The 17203-nt window shown below is 42.5% G+C and overlaps 1 protein-coding gene across 1 annotated transcript; it reads left to right on the forward strand.

Moving 5' to 3' along the window:
* Positions 1-5582: 5582 nt before the first annotated feature.
* LOC111220078 (myosin-4-like) lies at positions 5583-16994 on the forward strand. Its single transcript, XM_022743031.1, has 33 exons — positions 5583-5786; positions 6015-6158; positions 7202-7358; positions 7452-7479; positions 7598-7712; positions 7806-7898; positions 7992-8055; positions 8140-8238; positions 8319-8422; positions 8509-8647; positions 8805-8923; positions 9707-9856; positions 9929-10099; positions 10205-10511; positions 10614-10696; positions 10774-10861; positions 10943-11060; positions 11151-11274; positions 11740-11876; positions 12014-12269; positions 12364-12606; positions 12691-12867; positions 12948-13093; positions 13733-13823; positions 13896-14285; positions 14371-14497; positions 14594-14712; positions 14806-15002; positions 15075-15258; positions 15414-15579; positions 15735-15859; positions 15943-16022; positions 16949-16994. The coding sequence occupies exons 1-33, from the start codon at positions 5583-5585 to the stop codon at positions 16992-16994; spliced, it is 4791 nt and encodes a 1596-aa protein (XP_022598752.1).
* The last annotated feature ends 209 nt before the right edge of the window (positions 16995-17203 follow it).

Raw genomic sequence — 17203 nt, forward strand, 5'->3', positions numbered from 1 at the left:
GTATTTTATTCGATTTTTGTTAACTCTTAAGCAATTTGCCTGTTTTAAAAAAACTAAAATGAGAAAATACCTACACAGTATATGTCAAACATCACCTCTTGTATAAGTAGCAGTCTTGATCTATGCCGTTTTCAATTAGATCTGTCTTTTTCTCACTTTCTCTTTTTAACTTGTTTACATAAGCACATTGTGTCAAGTTATAGGGTTAAAACACTTGACTTACAGAGTACCTCCACAACACAATAAAATCTATTTGTATTTGTTTCAGCATGTCTTTTGTGAATTTAAAATACATATTGACTGTAAAGATAACGTACAGTTTATGCTCAGCATTTGTCTGTTTGGGCTAAGTGCTGCTAGCTTCTGCTTCATGTTACTGTAGGTTTACTGTAAGCACACAGAAGCTGAATGAGAATGCATTTTGGCCATTTTTCTGTCCGGCCAGTTTTGATTTTCGTCTGTTGATGCGAATGTGCTTTTGTAGTAAGAATGTGGTGGATACTGAATATGTGTAATGGAAGATGTGCTTAGTGCTGTGTTATTGTGCCTAGTGTAATGTGCAAATTCAAACTCTGTCCATGGGATGTTTTAATGCTGCATCTTGTTCCACCTCACTAAATCCACGTACAAAGAAGAACGGGAGAACCGAGGTACTTGTAACGGTCCTCTCTGTTTTTGGTGTACAATTAAAGGTGCATTTCATTTTCTTTGTTTTCATACTTGATTCTTTTGGGTCCACACTGCAAAAGTCACATGAACTCATAAAAAGCTTTTGACCAAAGTTTGGAAAGTTCAGAAGGTGTAAGGAAAACAGTTGTATATGACTGAAGTCCTCTGTCCATTTAACTATAGCACAACTTTGCTACATGTGAGAAAATGCTGCAAATTCAGTCCTACAACACAATGGAAGTGTTTCCAGGAGACTGGATTGTAGTTTATATTCTGAGCAAACATTTATAGTAATTACTGTAAAAGTATGAAGTTATTTTTGTGCCTCATTCCTGAGCGCACAGTGGGACTTTTTGTCCACAGACAAATACATTTTGCAAACACACAAATTATATTTTGAAGAAAAAATATTTTGAGCAAATAACACCGTCACCTGAGCAAATTAAAATCTATTCTATGTTCAATAAATCTATTTCTCGGTTTGCTATTATCCACAATATCAATGTGTGTCACTCAGTTTTAGTCAATTCTATGAGAAGCTGCTTAGACAAAACTGAATACTTCACTTAAACATACAAATATACTGATACTAAGCACTTGCACATACATGCATATATTGTACATACATGTATACATACAGTTATGCATGTGTAGGGCAGTAGCCTAAATAAGCCAGCTGCGATGTTTATTCCGAGGTGAATCGGTTTTTGGTGTTGTTTCACCGCTGTGGGACACCGTAGTTTTGAGGTGCGTTCCGTGCAGGACGACATCTTGGTTGAATGTTTCTCATACTACGAGGTAAGCAGAGTTAACAGCAGCCGGCATCATGTTAAAATAACTTCATTGAAATCATACTTCTGGTCTTTCTGTTGAAACTGTGCGTAAACAACATGTTAGCTAACAGTTTGCCATGGGTCTGAGAAGTGAGCAGTTGTATTTCCTGTCTTAAGTGAGTGAGCTCCTAGCCGCCATACAAACTAGTAAAACGGATCTGTGGCAGCTCATCTCCGGGTAGGTGCTCCTATAAAAGTGTCGGAGCCTCCGGTCGGTTTACAAAGGTTGATTTACAACTACAAACATTGGAATTATTTGTAAACATTACAAGCTCAAAATCATTTCGATCCTAATTTCAGCCTATACAGAAGTTAGGGGGCCCAAAGTGGTTCGCGCCCGCCACTGGGGTCGCGGTCACCCTTCCTGTCACCTTGGCAACGGGTTCCGGTTTAGTGGTTAACGTTAGCCTAGCCTGCATATTATCAATGAACAATAAAATTGTAATATGTCATTTCTTAACAAAAACAAATATCACCACTTCTGTCACATAATATCTTACAGCCGTTAACGTAACGCACGTTACTTGTCGCTGATTATTTGAGGAAATAAAACGGCTCAAAGAAGACTGCGTGCTCTTACTTTGAAAAGCGGAAATCGTGGCGTCGGCAGGCGATCACTTGTTTTCCGATACAGCTCCCGGCAGACAGGAAAAATTTAAATATTTACACAATATTTTTTATTTGAACGTGGATATTCTTTAACGAAGGCATTGAATTTACTAAGGGAAAGAAAACTATTTCTTTCATATAATAAAGGTTTATGTGCAAACATTACTCAACAAATACAACAACAATACAGATTTTCTTTTTTTTAATTAAAACAACAATTTATTCTGACAGTAACTCAAAACTAATAAAATGAGCAGTTGATTAAACGGTTTAATTGAAGTTTAAGTTTCCACATAATGCACATGATGCTTGTTGTTTCTCAGCAGTGACACTTGAGGGCGCTGTGGTCTCCTTTTCATTCGCAAGGAAAAATACATTTCCATATAATGCTTCTTAAGGATTATCACAACGTGGCTGCAATATATATAATGTCTAACCTTATAAAAAATTAAAGTTCAGTTTTCTTCTTTTACATTTGTCCAGGATAAACAACTAAAGCTGACACTGACAAAACAGCAGTTTCTACAATAAATGTACCCATCAAAATCTATTCAGTTTACCTAAATGTATTGCTTTAATATATTTTTAATGATAATTAATGAGCTCAGGCAGCAATGAATGTTAACAGCTGTCCATCAAATGATATCAAAGTGCACCTCTGACAGATAATAGACTGAGTGACCTCTGCTTAGCAGCCCTTAATTTAGACAACTTGAACTTGACTTGACATTAACTCATAAGCCGTGAGATTTTACCATCTGTTGCATTAAAGATTAGAACGAACTCTAGCTGCAATCCACTGCATTCGCTTCGGCTTTCTGAGACTCGTGAGGAGGTGACGTTCAAAATGTCTGAAGCAGTTATTTAATCAATACAAACACATGGTGGTTATAAAAAAGGCAAGTGAAAGGCAGTTTGTGGCTGCGGTGATAATCTGCATTGCATCATTATCCCCAAACTGACTATCATTGTCCTTTTGAGGACACTCGCTAAGAATATCTCACTCCTGATTAATTCCCTAAAGTCGCCCATGTTTAAGGTGGAGGCAGTGAGAGTCATAGGTTCATTGGATGCTTGTTCATGATTTAGCACCCCTCTTGTCAGTTTACAGCCATCTAATCTTACTCTCATGACACTGACAGCAGATATAAACATGACTGACAGTTTGAAGACCTCAGTTCTCTCAGAGTTGGTGGAGATGTTTACTCATTTTAATGTCCTGCCACCTTACTTACACCTTATGGCCTGTAACATCACACTGACGGCATGTAACTGCATGTAGACACGTTTTACCAATACCACTAAACACTCCAACTAGGCTTGAGCCAATATTTGATAATATATATTTCCCGCTATGTGCAATATTCTTTATAATATATCAAATTTAAAAAATGTTTCAACAATATAATAATATATATAATTCTATGTGATATGATAATAATAATTAGAACTCAAGAAAAATGAATTAATGGTTTAATGGTGAGTGAAGTGTTAGTTCTTTGTGAACAGCTGCTGGGTGGGTCTCTGGGGTACCTGTACAAAAACCTCTTCTAAAACTCTCTAATGTTGGACTTAAGACCAGCTGTTTCCCCTCTCCCTGCAAACCTTATGCTAAGCTAAGCTAGGCTAACCACATCCTGCTCCAGCTCTGTACTAAATGCACAGACGTGAGAGTGGAGTCAATCTTCTCATCTCTTGGAAATGATGAAAATTTTCCCAAAAGTCTTGAATTATTTCTTTTAATTAATCACATAGTAAAGTATTATTTTGAATGATTTTACTCTCACAGTTTCCCCTATTTAATAAGTTTCTATTGTTTTCATTCTTTTACATTATTCCTGACATTTGTCTTCATCGTCTTGTGATATTGCAGCGTCTTGTTTTTCACCCCCGCTGTCCTCCGGTGTCCCTCGGAGCTGATTCTCTGGGAGATGATGGCAGGAGAGAAAAGAGGGCTCCAAGTCTCTGACACGACCATTAGCCCACTGTAATCTCTGACGGAATTTCCTATTGAGGGATTCATCAGCTATGTTTTTATTTATAAGCTTGTCAAACAAATCACAAGGCTCATGGATCATACTTCAGTATCGAAAGGTATGTATTTATGTACCACCATAATACCAAATACACCAATAATCACTGTGACACACACAAAGAGCAGATTCTGAAGCATAATGTTTCATATGTTTAATAATAAAAAACAACTTTATTTATTCAGCACATTAAAAAACAGAATATAACAACAGCCAGACAGTAAATCCAAAAAAAGCAAGACAGAAATTAAGTAAAGTTACGGAGAAAAGACAAACAATACAATATAAATACATGTTTATTGGAAGGATAAACCAATATCCAATAATACACTTCAATAGTCAATATACTTTATAATTATATAGACGAAATACAGTGTGAGAATCTAATGTACAGAATCACATCTAAAATAACACTGTACACCTTCACATAAGAGTTTAATAGTAGCCGTTACTTTCTCTCTGAGGATTCGATGAGAAGAATCATTCCACTCTCATGATAAGTATGAGGATGGTTGGTTAGCATAGCCTAGCTTAGCTTAGCATAAAGTCTGGAAGTGTGGGGGAAACAGCTAGCCTGGCCAAAGTGGGGGAAGAAAGAATAAACTTCTACTTACGCCTCTAAATTTAACTTAATAATTAATTTCACTTCATTAGTTTAATCCATACAAAAAGCAGAGATATAAAAAAGATAATTTAAGGGGGGATTACTTGTTAAAACAGCAAAACAACAAACACACCACCTGACCCCGGATCAGACGTGAGCTGGATCTCAAACTTCTCATCTCACTCTCAGAAAGAAAGCACATTTATTTAAACGTTTCCTTTGAATAACTTTAAACACAACGTTTTAGACATCACGAGGACCGAATGGTTTTAATGTAATCTTTGTTGGAAACGCAGCGATCAAGATGCTCGACAAACCCCCGTGTTGGTCTCTGCGTGCCTGGAGTGTGTGTCTCTGGCTGAGGTCACCCTCACCCTTTGCTTTCATTCTTTTCTTGAGCTGCAGTTGCTCCCCGCCGCGGATTTATAACAAAAGCTCAGCAACATCTCCGTGATATCACATGCCAAAACTAATCACTTCTCTCCGCCCACATTCATTAGAGGCTTTGACCTAAATATAGGTGTTTGCCGTCTCTGCTAAAGCAACAAGGGGGACCTTATAAAAGCAGGAAGGGTCAAAGCTGTCCACATTTTTCAGCAGGGGCTCCTGCTGGTGAGGGCATTGTGCTGATTCAACGTTGTGTGTGGATGTGATAGAGACCGACTCTCCTGGTAGCATCTCATTGTGTCTCTGAGACAGGTGTCTGCAGGAGACGTAAGCAGATCGTCTGTATCTCGCACAGGTAGGAGTTGATACTGATAAGAGTGACCGATATCACTGTTACTGTTCTTCTAACACTGGACCTTTCAGTCCCCTCAGGGGTGTGATCTGGACATGAGTTCGGACAGTGACATGAGCGTATTCGGGGAGGCTGCTCCGTACCTGAGGAGACCTGAACGAGAGAGAATCGAAGCCCAGAACAGGCCCTTCGATGCCAAAACTGCAGTGTTTGTGGTGGATCCAAAGGAGCTGTTTGTTAAAGGCACGCTGCAAAGTAAAGACGGCGGCAAAGCAACCGTTAAAACTGAGGCAGGGCAGGTAAGTGACCAGGTGCACGAGGCAGTTTTAATTAAACAGATTTAAGTTACTTCATACATTTTTATTGAGGGAAATAAAATATCACAAAGCACAAACAATTGATATAAAACACTAAATCGAATTGCTGCACTTGCAGTTTAAGAATCACTCGCACATCAGGCAAAGTGTTCGCTGGCGGTCTCCGTGCTGTTCTGCTGATGAAGGTCACGTCTCTCTTCGCCATCACAGGTCGTCACGGTGAAGGATGACCAAGTCTTCCCCATGAACCCGCCCAAGTTCGACAAGATCGAGGACATGGCCATGATGACGCACCTGAACGAGGCCGCCGTGCTGTACAACCTCAAAGAGCGTTACGCAGCGTGGATGATCTACGTGAGTGATGCTGTGTGTCAGAGGAGCTGCTGCTGACAGAGAGCGTGTAGACCAACATCAGAGAGATGGAGGAGGGACTGTGATGACGTTTGTGATCAATCATGTATTATCTTTTTCTGCAGTTTAAAGGTCACAGGTCAAAACTAGGGGTTTTTCTCTACCAATAATGCTGGTGTCAGAACAGCAGATTAACTCTAGTTGTTTTCATATTTGTGCAGCTGCAGTGTTTGGGAAAATGTTGTAATCACAAGATGAAGATGTCAACGATAAAAATGTCATTAGTTTAAAAAGTGGAAGTTTTTTTTGTTAGATATTAGAAGTTCAGCAAATCCAACAATTAACTCTGTTGTCTAACAGGGTCCTCAGTATTTTATCAAATATATTTTATTGAGGCAAAGAAAGTTACACACACAGTAAACTGCTCATTTTCATAGTAAGAAAGGATTATAAGGTTATTTTGCCCCATCATTTGGATTTTCCTGGAAACTAGAATTCAGTTCAAGTCGGAGGAAGGTCTCTTTTTCTTTTTTTTTTAGAAGTTGCGTTACAATGTGTTCACACGTTAATATGTCAAATGCTTCATATTCTTGCATTTAATCCCTTTGGAGACATATTGGCTTCAAATACTCTCCACCACCGTCAGGAGGGAATATGTTCTGGTTGTTCATGCTTCAGTACAGTGCTCAGACCTGGAGAATCTGTGACAAGGTCGAAGCTGTTCTGGAGACTCACTCAGTGACACGCCTCAGATTTTCCATTTAATTTATGGTCTGTAGATGAATACAACACTTTTATTTGTGAACTGGACTTTAACCTGCTTTTAACCAAGATGTCTGTTGGGTTCCCTCCTCAGACTTTAGCCAAAACAAACAGACAGATCTTCAGGTCATGGTGATGTATTTATGTTCCCTGTGTTTTTATGTTAGCTCACTGCATATATCCCACTGCTGCATACCCAACTGCCCCACAGGGGGCAAATAAAGTGATTGATTGATTGATCTTTTAACCTTCAAATCCAAGCATTTTATTGTATTTTATTGCAGACCTACTCAGGGCTGTTCTGTGTCACTGTGAACCCTTATAAGTGGCTCCCAGTCTACAACCAGCAGGTGGTGGTGGCCTACAGGGGCAAAAAGCGCCAGGAGGCTCCACCACACATCTTCTCCATCTCTGACAACGCCTACCAGTTCATGCTCACTGGTAAACTGATCCTGTGCTTAACGTAGTCGTACTCAGGTTCCCATAATGTTCTCTTTTCTAACGTCACTGATGGTGTTGTGTTTTTTCTTCTAGATCGAGAAAACCAGTCCATCCTGATCACGTAAGCTGAAGCTGCAAATGGTTTGCGACTTATCTTTGATACTCATTTAACCCAACAGGAAGTGAGACATCTGCGGTGTGTGTGTGTGTGTGTGTGTGTCTTTTTTCCCGGTCTGCAGCGGAGAATCCGGTGCAGGAAAGACCGTCAACACCAAACGTGTCATCCAGTACTTTGCGACAATTGCAGGGTCTGGGGACAGGAAGAAAGATGCTAACACCTCTGGAAAATTACAGGTGATTATTAGAATGTTTTTATACACTTTCATCACAGTGAAACTTCATCACGTCATTGTCAGAATCTGTCACGTCTTCTCTCGGCTGCTGCAGGGGAACCTGGAGGACCAGATCATCTCTGCTAACCCTCTGCTGGAGGCTTTCGGAAACGCCAAGACTGTCAGAAATGATAATTCTTCACGTTTTGTGAGTGAAAAACTTTGTTCACACCCATAAAATGATTTGTCGTTTTCAGTCACTGGATTTTTGCATCGTGCTTTTTTTTTTTCCCTCTTTCAGGGCAAATTCATAAGAATCCACTTTGGAACGACAGGAAAACTGGCTTCGGCTGATATTGAAACTTGTGAGCTGGAGCACAACAGAGACGTGTGATATTCAGTCCTTTAGAGTCTTTTGCTGACGTCAGTCTTGTTTTATTTTTTGTCAGACTTGTTGGAAAAATCCAGAGTAACGTTTCAACTGGCGTCCGAGAGGAGTTACCATATTTTCTACCAGATCATGTCCAACAAGAAGCCCGAGCTCATAGGTAACACCTGGGAGAAACACACCTGTCACCTGTCTGTAAGTAAAGTTCTACTCACAGTGTTTTTATATTTTTCCTCCCAGAGACTCTCCTCATCACCACCAACCCCTTCGACTTCCCGTTCATCAGCCAGGGGGAGATCAGTGTGGCCAGTATCAACGACAGTGACGAGCTCATGGCCACTCATGTAAGAGTTCACATCTTTCAGTTTTCTGTCTCATCTCTGCTCACACACACACATGTTCATACGTGGGCTGTGGTGTGTGCTTTCAGAGCGCTATCGAGGTCCTCGGCTTCACTGGAGAGGAGAGGATTGGCATCTACAAGCTGACAGGTGCTGTGATGCATTATGGGAATATGAAGTTCAAGCAGAAGCAGAGAGAGGAGCAGGCGGAGCCAGATGGAACAGAGGGTAACTGTGATCCATGAAAGTCTGCCTTAATCTTTTTGATTTTTCTTTTCTTTACCGTCTGTGACGATCGTCTGTAAATCTTTACTTTTTTATCTTTTCTTCCCTTTCATCACGTTCTGCTCTGTATTTCTCTTCTTTCATCTTTGTGTTTGAGCAGTGGCTGACAAATCAGCGTACCTGATGGGTCTGAACTCTGCAGACCTGCTGAAAGCACTGTGTTACCCCAGAGTGAAGGTTGGGAATGAGTATGTGACCAAAGGGCAGACTGTTCAGCAGGTACATTTGTGTGCCAGCAAACCATTATGAATAAAAGCATCGAGCAGGCCCTCGCCCTCGCCCTCGCCCTCGCCCTGTTGCACACCCTCGGTGTTGCTGGGGAGGAGCCACTTGATGCCGCCAACACGCATAATGTTGCTGTGAAGTGTAAACTAGGGCGTGAACGTTTCATGTAAATCAAATGATGATTGTCACATTGTCGCTGACTTCATGTTAGCATGCAGATGTCTTCAGCGTGGGACTGTCATCAACAGCCTATATGTGATATATAATAACTTCCTGTTTCATGGCGAAACAGAAATTTGCCATTAATGAGGCATCATCGAGGTCATTTTCTGACCAAGTTTGGTCTGATCTATTCCCTGGGAGGAGTTCATTAAAGTACATCGCCTGTAAATGGCAAAAACGGCTCGAAAATTGTAGATTAAATTCAGAATGGCTGACTTCCTGTTGGGTTTACGGTATGAGCACAAGAGGCTTTTTTGTAGGTCTTGGCATGTTACATGTGTTTCCTGAATTTCGTACATGTAGGTGAAACATAGGATGAGGGGAAATTCTATAGTTTCAAGCACATTAGACCCTGAAAAAAGCGATAGATTTTTATGGAGCGATTCCAACAGGGTCCTCAGGCCCTCATCATATATTATTCCTTATAATAGTTTACATAATGTACCTCATTAATCTTATTAAAATCAGATTAAATCAGCACCAAAAGCACTGGTATTCATGGTGTAAAATAGGTCACAATGTGTTGCAATCTCACCGGAGCATGCCTCTGTGCAGGTCTACAACTCTATCGGCGCTCTGGCCAAATCCGTCTATGAGAAGATGTTTATGTGGATGGTCCTCCGCATCAATCAGATGCTGGACACCAAGCAGCCCAGACAGTTCTTCATCGGAGTCCTGGACATCGCTGGGTTTGAGATCTTTGATGTAAGCGAGCACTGAGCAGTGTGTGGTTTTCTGCTGGTATTTCTATAATGAGTGTCGCTGTTGTTTTTGCAGTACAACAGTCTGGAGCAGCTGTGCATCAACTTCACCAACGAGAAACTGCAACAGTTTTTCAACCATCACATGTTCGTGCTGGAGCAGGAGGAGTATAAGAAAGAGGGAATCGAGTGGGAGTTCATTGACTTCGGGATGGACCTGGCTGCTTGTATAGAGCTCATTGAAAAGGTGGGTTTATTCAAACAACATATCACACACTGTTTTAAAAAAAAAAAAAAAAAAAAAAAGCATAATTACTTTTTATTTTACACATTTTCTGACCATCCTCGACAGCCGATGGGAATCTTCTCCATCCTCGAAGAGGAGTGTATGTTCCCCAAGGCGTCAGACACCACTTTCAAAAACAAGCTGTACGACCAACATCTGGGGAAATCGAGCAACTTCCAGAAGCCCAAGCCTGTCAAAGGCAAGGCTGAGGCTCACTTCTCCCTGGTGCACTACGCTGGCACCGTAGACTACAGCATCACGGGCTGGCTGGACAAGAACAAGGACCCGCTGAATGAGACTGTGGTCCAGCTGTATCAGAAAGCTGGCCTCAAGCTGTTAGCCTTCCTCTATTCTACCTACTCTTCATCTGATGGTGAGAACCGCTGGGTTATAACCAGTTCAGTCCAGTTGAAAGGTCTTCAGCCTTATAATGGAGATTAACACATTTCAATTCTTTTAGAAAACCCCGGTGGAGGAAGTGGCGGAGCTGGCACTGCTGCTAAGAAAGCATCAAAGAAGAAAGGCTCGTCCTTCCAGACTGTGTCGGCGCTCTTCAGGGTAACTTACAGAAAACACACAGCCAGTGTTTGTGTGATTTTAGTTAGCAAAGCAGTGACAGTGATGATCCCTCACAGGAGAACCTGGGAAAGCTGATGACGAATCTGAAGAGCACCCATCCTCACTTTGTCAGGTGTCTGATTCCAAATGAAACTAAAACTCCAGGTACGTCACAAAACGCTCCTTATCAGACTTTAAAGGTCTCTCGGTCAGCTCCGTTTTAACGTCGCTCCGCCGACTCTTTAGGGATAATGGAGCACCATCTGGTCATCCATCAGCTGCGATGTAATGGCGTGCTGGAAGGAATCAGGATCTGCAGGAAGGGCTTCCCCAGTCGGATTCTGTACGGGGATTTCAAGCAGAGGTAAAAATAAAAAAAAACAAAGTAAAGACATGCTCTTTGAGAAATTAGAAAACAACTTTAGTTTAATCTCTTGTTTAATTTTTCTTGTAGGTACAAAGTACTAAATGCTAGTGTGATTCCCGAGGGACAGTTCATCGACAACAAGAAGGCTGCTGAGAAGCTCCTGGGGTCTATCGATGTAGATCACACCCAGTACAAGTTTGGGCACACCAAGGTGAGTTAGAGTTAATGTGACTAAAGGCCTCGGCACGTTTCAAACAGCATCTGAAACCTTCGAAGTAGAAATGTTTCCAACATTCGTCAAACACACACCTGCTGCTCAGGTGTGTGTTTGCTGCGTCCTCTCAGGTCAACACTTTTGCAGATGACACCTCGTATTACATAGTTTGTTTACATACTGAACCGTTTATACTAAAAATCTGATACTATGATACTAGATACTTTTGTTTTTACATATTTTATTGCCTCTTTTCACTCACTGTCAGATCTTTATATAATGTTGATTTGAGATGTTTTTTATTTATACTGTTCTACTCTTTTTTTTATTATGCTCAGGTATTTTGGACTTCTCTTTTATCTGGTTTGTTAAGAGAAAACTGCTATATAAATAAAGTTATTATTATTATTAGAGTTACCAAGTGTTTTATGGATGGCACACCCACATCTGTATTTTCTGAAGGTGTTCTTCAAAGCAGGACTCTTGGGTTTACTAGAGGAAATGAGGGATGAAAAACTGGCTTCTCTCATCACCATTACTCAAGCCTTGTGTCGCGGCTTTCTCAGAAGGAAGGAGTTTCAGAAAATGATGGAGAGGAGGTAACCGGACTTACTGTAGATATGACCATAGATACTCAGACACATGTACATCAAAGGCTGTCGGGTCTTTATATGTTGCATGTTTTCTGAAACATGTTGAACCCAGGAACTAAGAAATGACTCCCATCGCTTTCCAGAGAATCCATTTACATTGTCCAGTACAACATCCGCTCTTTCATGAATGTAAAACACTGGCCGTGGATGAAGCTCTACTTCAAGATCAAGCCGCTCCTGAGGAGTGCTGAGACTGAGAAGGAGATGGCCATCATGAAGGTGGACTTCACCAAGTGTAAGGAGGATTTAGCCAAAGCTGAGACTAAGAGGAAGGAGCTGGAAGCCAAAATGGTTTCTCTGCTTCAGGAGAAGAATGACTTGTGTCTGCAGATTCAATCTGTGAGTGGAGAAAACTCATATGACTGTTAGAGCAGGTCAAATGTAAGGAGTCCTGCGTGCTACATAAAGGAATATTGTGTTTCTCGTTGAACAGGAAAGTGAGAGTCTGGCAGATGCTGAGGAGAGGTGTGAAGGACTGATAAAGAACAAGATCTCGCTCGAGGCCAAAGCCAAAGAACTGAGCGAGCGACTAGAGGACGAGGAGGAGGTCAACGCCGAGCTGACCGCCAAGAAAAGGAAGCTGGAGGATGAGTGCTCCGAGCTGAAGAAAGACATCGATGACTTGGAGCTCACTCTGGCTAAAGTGGAGAAGGAAAAACACGCCACTGAAAACAAGGTAACCCCAACCCCCGACCACAGTACCAAACACATTTACTCACGGTTCCCACGCGACCTGCAAAACCTCTTCTTCCACATTTAGGTGAAGAATCTGACCGAAGAGATGTCTACTCTGGATGACAACGTGGCCAAGTTATCCAAGGAGAAGCTGGCCCTGCAGGAGGCCCACCAGCAGACACTGGATGACCTGCAGGCGGAGGAGGACAAAGTCAACTCTCTGACCAAAGCTAAGGTCAAGCTGGAGCAACAAGTGGATGATGTAGGTCTTTACATTTTGGAAATCATAGCTCCGTGTGGCTTGAGGGATTTTTTTTTGCTGACAACATGTGCATGTGTTAGCTTGAGGGCTCTCTGGAACAAGAGAAGAAGTCCCGGATGGATGTGGAGAGGGCGAAAAGGAAGCTGGAAGGAGATCTGAAACTAACCCAGGAATCCATGATGGATTTGGAAAACGACAAGCAACAGCTGGAGGAACGCCTTAAGAAGTATGTATAATTATTATATATACACTTGTTCACAAAGGGGGGAATTCCCGAGTTTTGAAACCTTGAAGGGAAAAAAACAGGAAACAGGAGAGAGACGTAAATCATGAAAATGCTGCTTCTCAACGTTCAAATCCACATCATGTAAATATAATAAGATTATTTCCAGAAGAGAAAATTCTGGTGGGAAAAATATTGTTTTAAAAAGTTTTTATTACATAAACATTTCATAAACATATTAATAATGTATTTGGAGTCAACACTCTTTGTAGATGTGATGCTGTATATATGGGTGACATCTTATTTGAAGGGTGGAATATCAATGATACAAATACCCCCCCACTCCCGGCTAAAAACTGTAGTACAACCCTCTGTAGTATATAAGGTGAAATGTTCAATTTCCGTTCAGTTGTAAATAATTAAAGCTGTTTTTATAAGAGAAAACCTCTGGAAGAGCTTGGCTGTAAAGTTTGTGTCAAACATACTACAAATGAATATATAATAATACTGATACGGTGTAAAATCGATGCTTTTTCCGAATTTAATGAAAGATAAATAGATAAATAAAAGTGTGCCGTGCTTAAAAGAAATGATAAGTAATTAATACAGTGTCTAATCACATGGTTTTGTTCGGTGTGACAGGAAAGACCTTGACTTCAGCCATCTTGTCGCCAAAATTGAAGATGAGCAGAACGTGGCTGTGCAGTCTCAGAAGAAGATCAAGGAGCTTCAGGTACTTGAAGAAAGATAGAAATTTAAATGAAGGATGACCTTTGATTGACCTGTTGACGGTCGGTTTGCCTAGGCTCGCATCGAAGAGCTGGAGGAGGAGATGGAGTCGGAGCGCGTCGCGAGAGCCAAAGTGGAAAAGCAGAGGTCCGATCTGTCCAGGGAGCTGGAGGAGATCAGCGAGAGGCTGGAGGAGGCCGGAGGAGCCACCGCCACACAGATAGAGATGAACAAGAAGCGAGAGGCCGAGTTTCAGAAACTGAGACGAGACCTGGAAGAGTCGACGCTCCACCACGAGGCCACCGCCGCGGCTTTGAGGAAGAAACACGCTGACAGCGTGGCCGAGCTGGGGGAGCAGCTCGACAACCTGCAGAGAGTCAAACAGAAGCTGGAGAAGGAGAAGAGCGAGTGCAAGATGGAGATCGACGACCTCTCCGGAAACATAGAGGTCACGGCCAAGGCGAAGGTGAGAAAACACCAGCGTAGTAAATACATTCAATCAAAATGTCACAGTAAACGGCTTCGTTAATGTCATTTCTTACTGATATCAGATGAGTTTTGAGAAGCTGTGCCACTCTCTGGAAGACCAGCTGAGTGAATACAGGACGAAGCATGATGAGAACTCTCGTCTGATCACTGAAATAAATGCTCAAAGGGCAAGACTTCAGAGTGAGAACGGTATGCACCTGAGAGACTGTACATCTTCTTCAACTGACCAACAGAGGCGAACGCTTCTGTCTTCTCTAATTTATTTTCTAACATCTCTCAAACCAGGTGAGTTTTGTCGTCTCCTTGAGGAGAAGGAGGCGATTCTCTCTCAGATGTCGAGGGCTAAACTCGCCTTCACTCAGCAGATTGAGGAACTGAAAAGGCAGGTGGAAGAAGAGTCGAAGGTACCGACCGAGTTGTGGTTTAACAGAGAAGTTACATGCGGGAACTCTTTCCTCGTCTTAACCTTCAGTTCTGTATATCTGTTTCTCCGTCAGGCTAAGAGCGCCCTCGCCCATGCTCTCCAATCCGCCCGTCACGACTGCGATCTGCTGAGGGAGCAGTTTGAGGAGGAGCAGGAGGCCAAGGCCGAGCTGCAGAGGGCCATGTCCAAGGCCAACGGCGAGGTCGCCCAGTGGAGAACCAAATATGAGACCGATGCCATCCAGCGCAACGATGAACTGGAAGAGGCCAAGTGAGAATATTTACTTTAGATATGTAATAAATGACAAACTGTTGTTCATGTTTTTCAATGTATGATTCACAGGAAAAAGCTCGCCCAACGTTTACAGGAAGCCGAGGAGGCCATGGAGGCCGCCAACGCCAAGTGCTCGTCTTTGGAGAAGACGAAGCAGAGGCTGCAAGGAGAGGTGGAGGATCTCATGACGGATGTGGAGAGGGCGAACGCTCAGGCCGCCAGCCTGGATAAAAAGCAGAGGAGTTTTGATAAGGTAACAAAGACAGCAGCGTTAACGATGCCTGTTCTTATCCAAAACAAATTGGTGCAAATGGTGCTTTTGTGTCTGCAGTTTTTATGTATTTCCATTCCTCTGTAAAGCACTTTGAGTCGCCTGCTGTGTTAATGAACTCGCCTTGTCTTCCTCAGATTGTGTCCGAGTGGAAGCAGAAGTTCGAGGAGAGTCAGGCCGAGCTGGAGGGATCGCTGAAGGAGTCGCGCTCCCTCAACACTGAGCTCTTCAAAATGAAGAACTCTTACGAGGAAGCTCTGGAGCATCTGGAGGTCCTCAAACGAGAGAATAAAAACCTGCAACGTGTGTATATCACCTACAGTCACACTGCTCGGTTAATAGGACGGTTCAGCCTCGAACATGATTTTACAAGGATGTGTGTTAATCATCGAGTTTTTTATAGTTTATATTTGACATCATGAGAAGAATAATTGTTGATATGTTTTTGTAATTTTTAGAGGAAATCTCGGATCTGAGTGAACAACTTGGAGAGAATGGTAAAGCCATCCATGAGCTGGAGAAGACAAAGAAACAAACTGAGACTGAGAAGACAGAGATCCAGACTGCTCTGGAGGAGGCTGAAGTAATTCTCTGTGATATAAGATGTTAAATTCTTCTTACAATCAGATTTTTTAATCATTTTTATGAATCTTTATCTGTGTCCAGGCTTCTCTGGAGCACGAGGAATCCAAAATTCTCCGTATTCAGCTGGAGCTCACTCAGGTGAAAGGAGAGGTGGATCGCCGGCTGGCCGAGAGGGAGGAGGAGCTCGAGCAGATGAAACGCAACCACCAGCGCGTCGTGGAGACCATGCAGTCGGCCCTGGACGCCGAGATACGCAGCAAGAACGACGCCATGAGAATCAGGAAGAAGATGGAGGCCGATCTCAACGAGATGGAGATCCAGCTGAGCCACGCCAACCGGCAGGCCGCTGAAGTGCAGAAGCAGCTGAGGAGCATGCAGACCCACCTCAAAGTGAAATATTGTTCATCTCTTAGAACAGCTTTTAAAACCCACTTTGCGTAAATGACTCACCGTCACCTCTTCCCCCCCGCAGGAACAAACCCTCCACCTGGACGAGGCTCTGCGCAGCCAGGACGACCTGAAGGAGCAGGTGGCCATGGTGGAGCGCAGGAGCAGCCTGATGCAGGCGGAGGTGGAGGAGCTCAGAGCTGCTCTGGAACAGTCGGACAGAAGCCGCAAGCTAGCTGAGCAGGAACTCACTGATGCCTGCGAGAGACTGGGGCTGCTGCACTCTCAGGTGAGGCTTTATTTATTTTTTAAGGTGTATGACGTAAGATTTTAATCGTTCTGTATCAAGAAATAATAATGAAATATCTACAAGGAGTTGATCGGTTAATAATAAAGAGAAACTGATGAATTACTTGATGAGTTTAAAGGTTTTATGACCTGCAGCTTTACTGTTTTGGTTCACATCTTCTCTACTTATCAAAGTTAGCGACCAGCTGGTGAACATTGTTGAGCGTTTAGCAGCTGAAGAGTCAGACACCTTTCTCTGGACTCGGTTGAGACCAAAACAAGAGCTAATGAAGTTTATATTTTTATTTCATCTGTGATTCGGCTGCAGAACACCAGTCTTCTCAACTCCAAGAGGAAGCTGGATGCAGATGTCAGCCAGCTGCAGGGCGAGGTGGAGGATGCAATGCAAGAGGCGCGCAACGCAGAGGAAAAGGCCAAAAAAGCCATCACTGATGTAAATACAAAAAATCTTTACCCCCAATTATCTCCGCAATTAACAGACTCTGGTGTTATCATGTCCAGCTGGATTATGATCATTCATTTCTATTTCTTGCTGTGTAAATCCAGGCGGCCATGATGGCAGAGGAGCTGAAGAAAGAGCAGGACACCAGCAGCCACCTGGAGAGGATGAGGAAGAACCTGGAGGCGTCCGTCAAGGATCTGCAGC

This window comes from Seriola dumerili, unplaced genomic scaffold (assembly GCF_002260705.1).
Source record: "Seriola dumerili isolate Sdu_G_001 unplaced genomic scaffold, Sdu_1.0 BDQW01000068.1, whole genome shotgun sequence".
NCBI lineage: Eukaryota > Metazoa > Chordata > Actinopteri > Carangiformes > Carangidae > Seriola > Seriola dumerili.

What these genes read in the sequence shown, in the direction of transcription:
- LOC111220078 (XM_022743031.1), top strand. Translation starts at nt 5,583, where the DNA reads ATGAGTTCGGACAGTGACATGAGCGTATTCGGGGAGGCTGCTCCGTAC. An exon ending in TTAAAACTGAGGCAGGGCAG is followed by an intron (nt 5,787 to 6,014) that starts GTAAGTGACCAG and finishes TCGCCATCACAG; the next exon opens with GTCGTCACGGTGAAGGATGA. An exon ending in TTCGGCTGATATTGAAACTT is followed by an intron (nt 8,056 to 8,139) that starts GTGAGCTGGAGC and finishes ATTTTTTGTCAG; the next exon opens with ACTTGTTGGAAAAATCCAGA.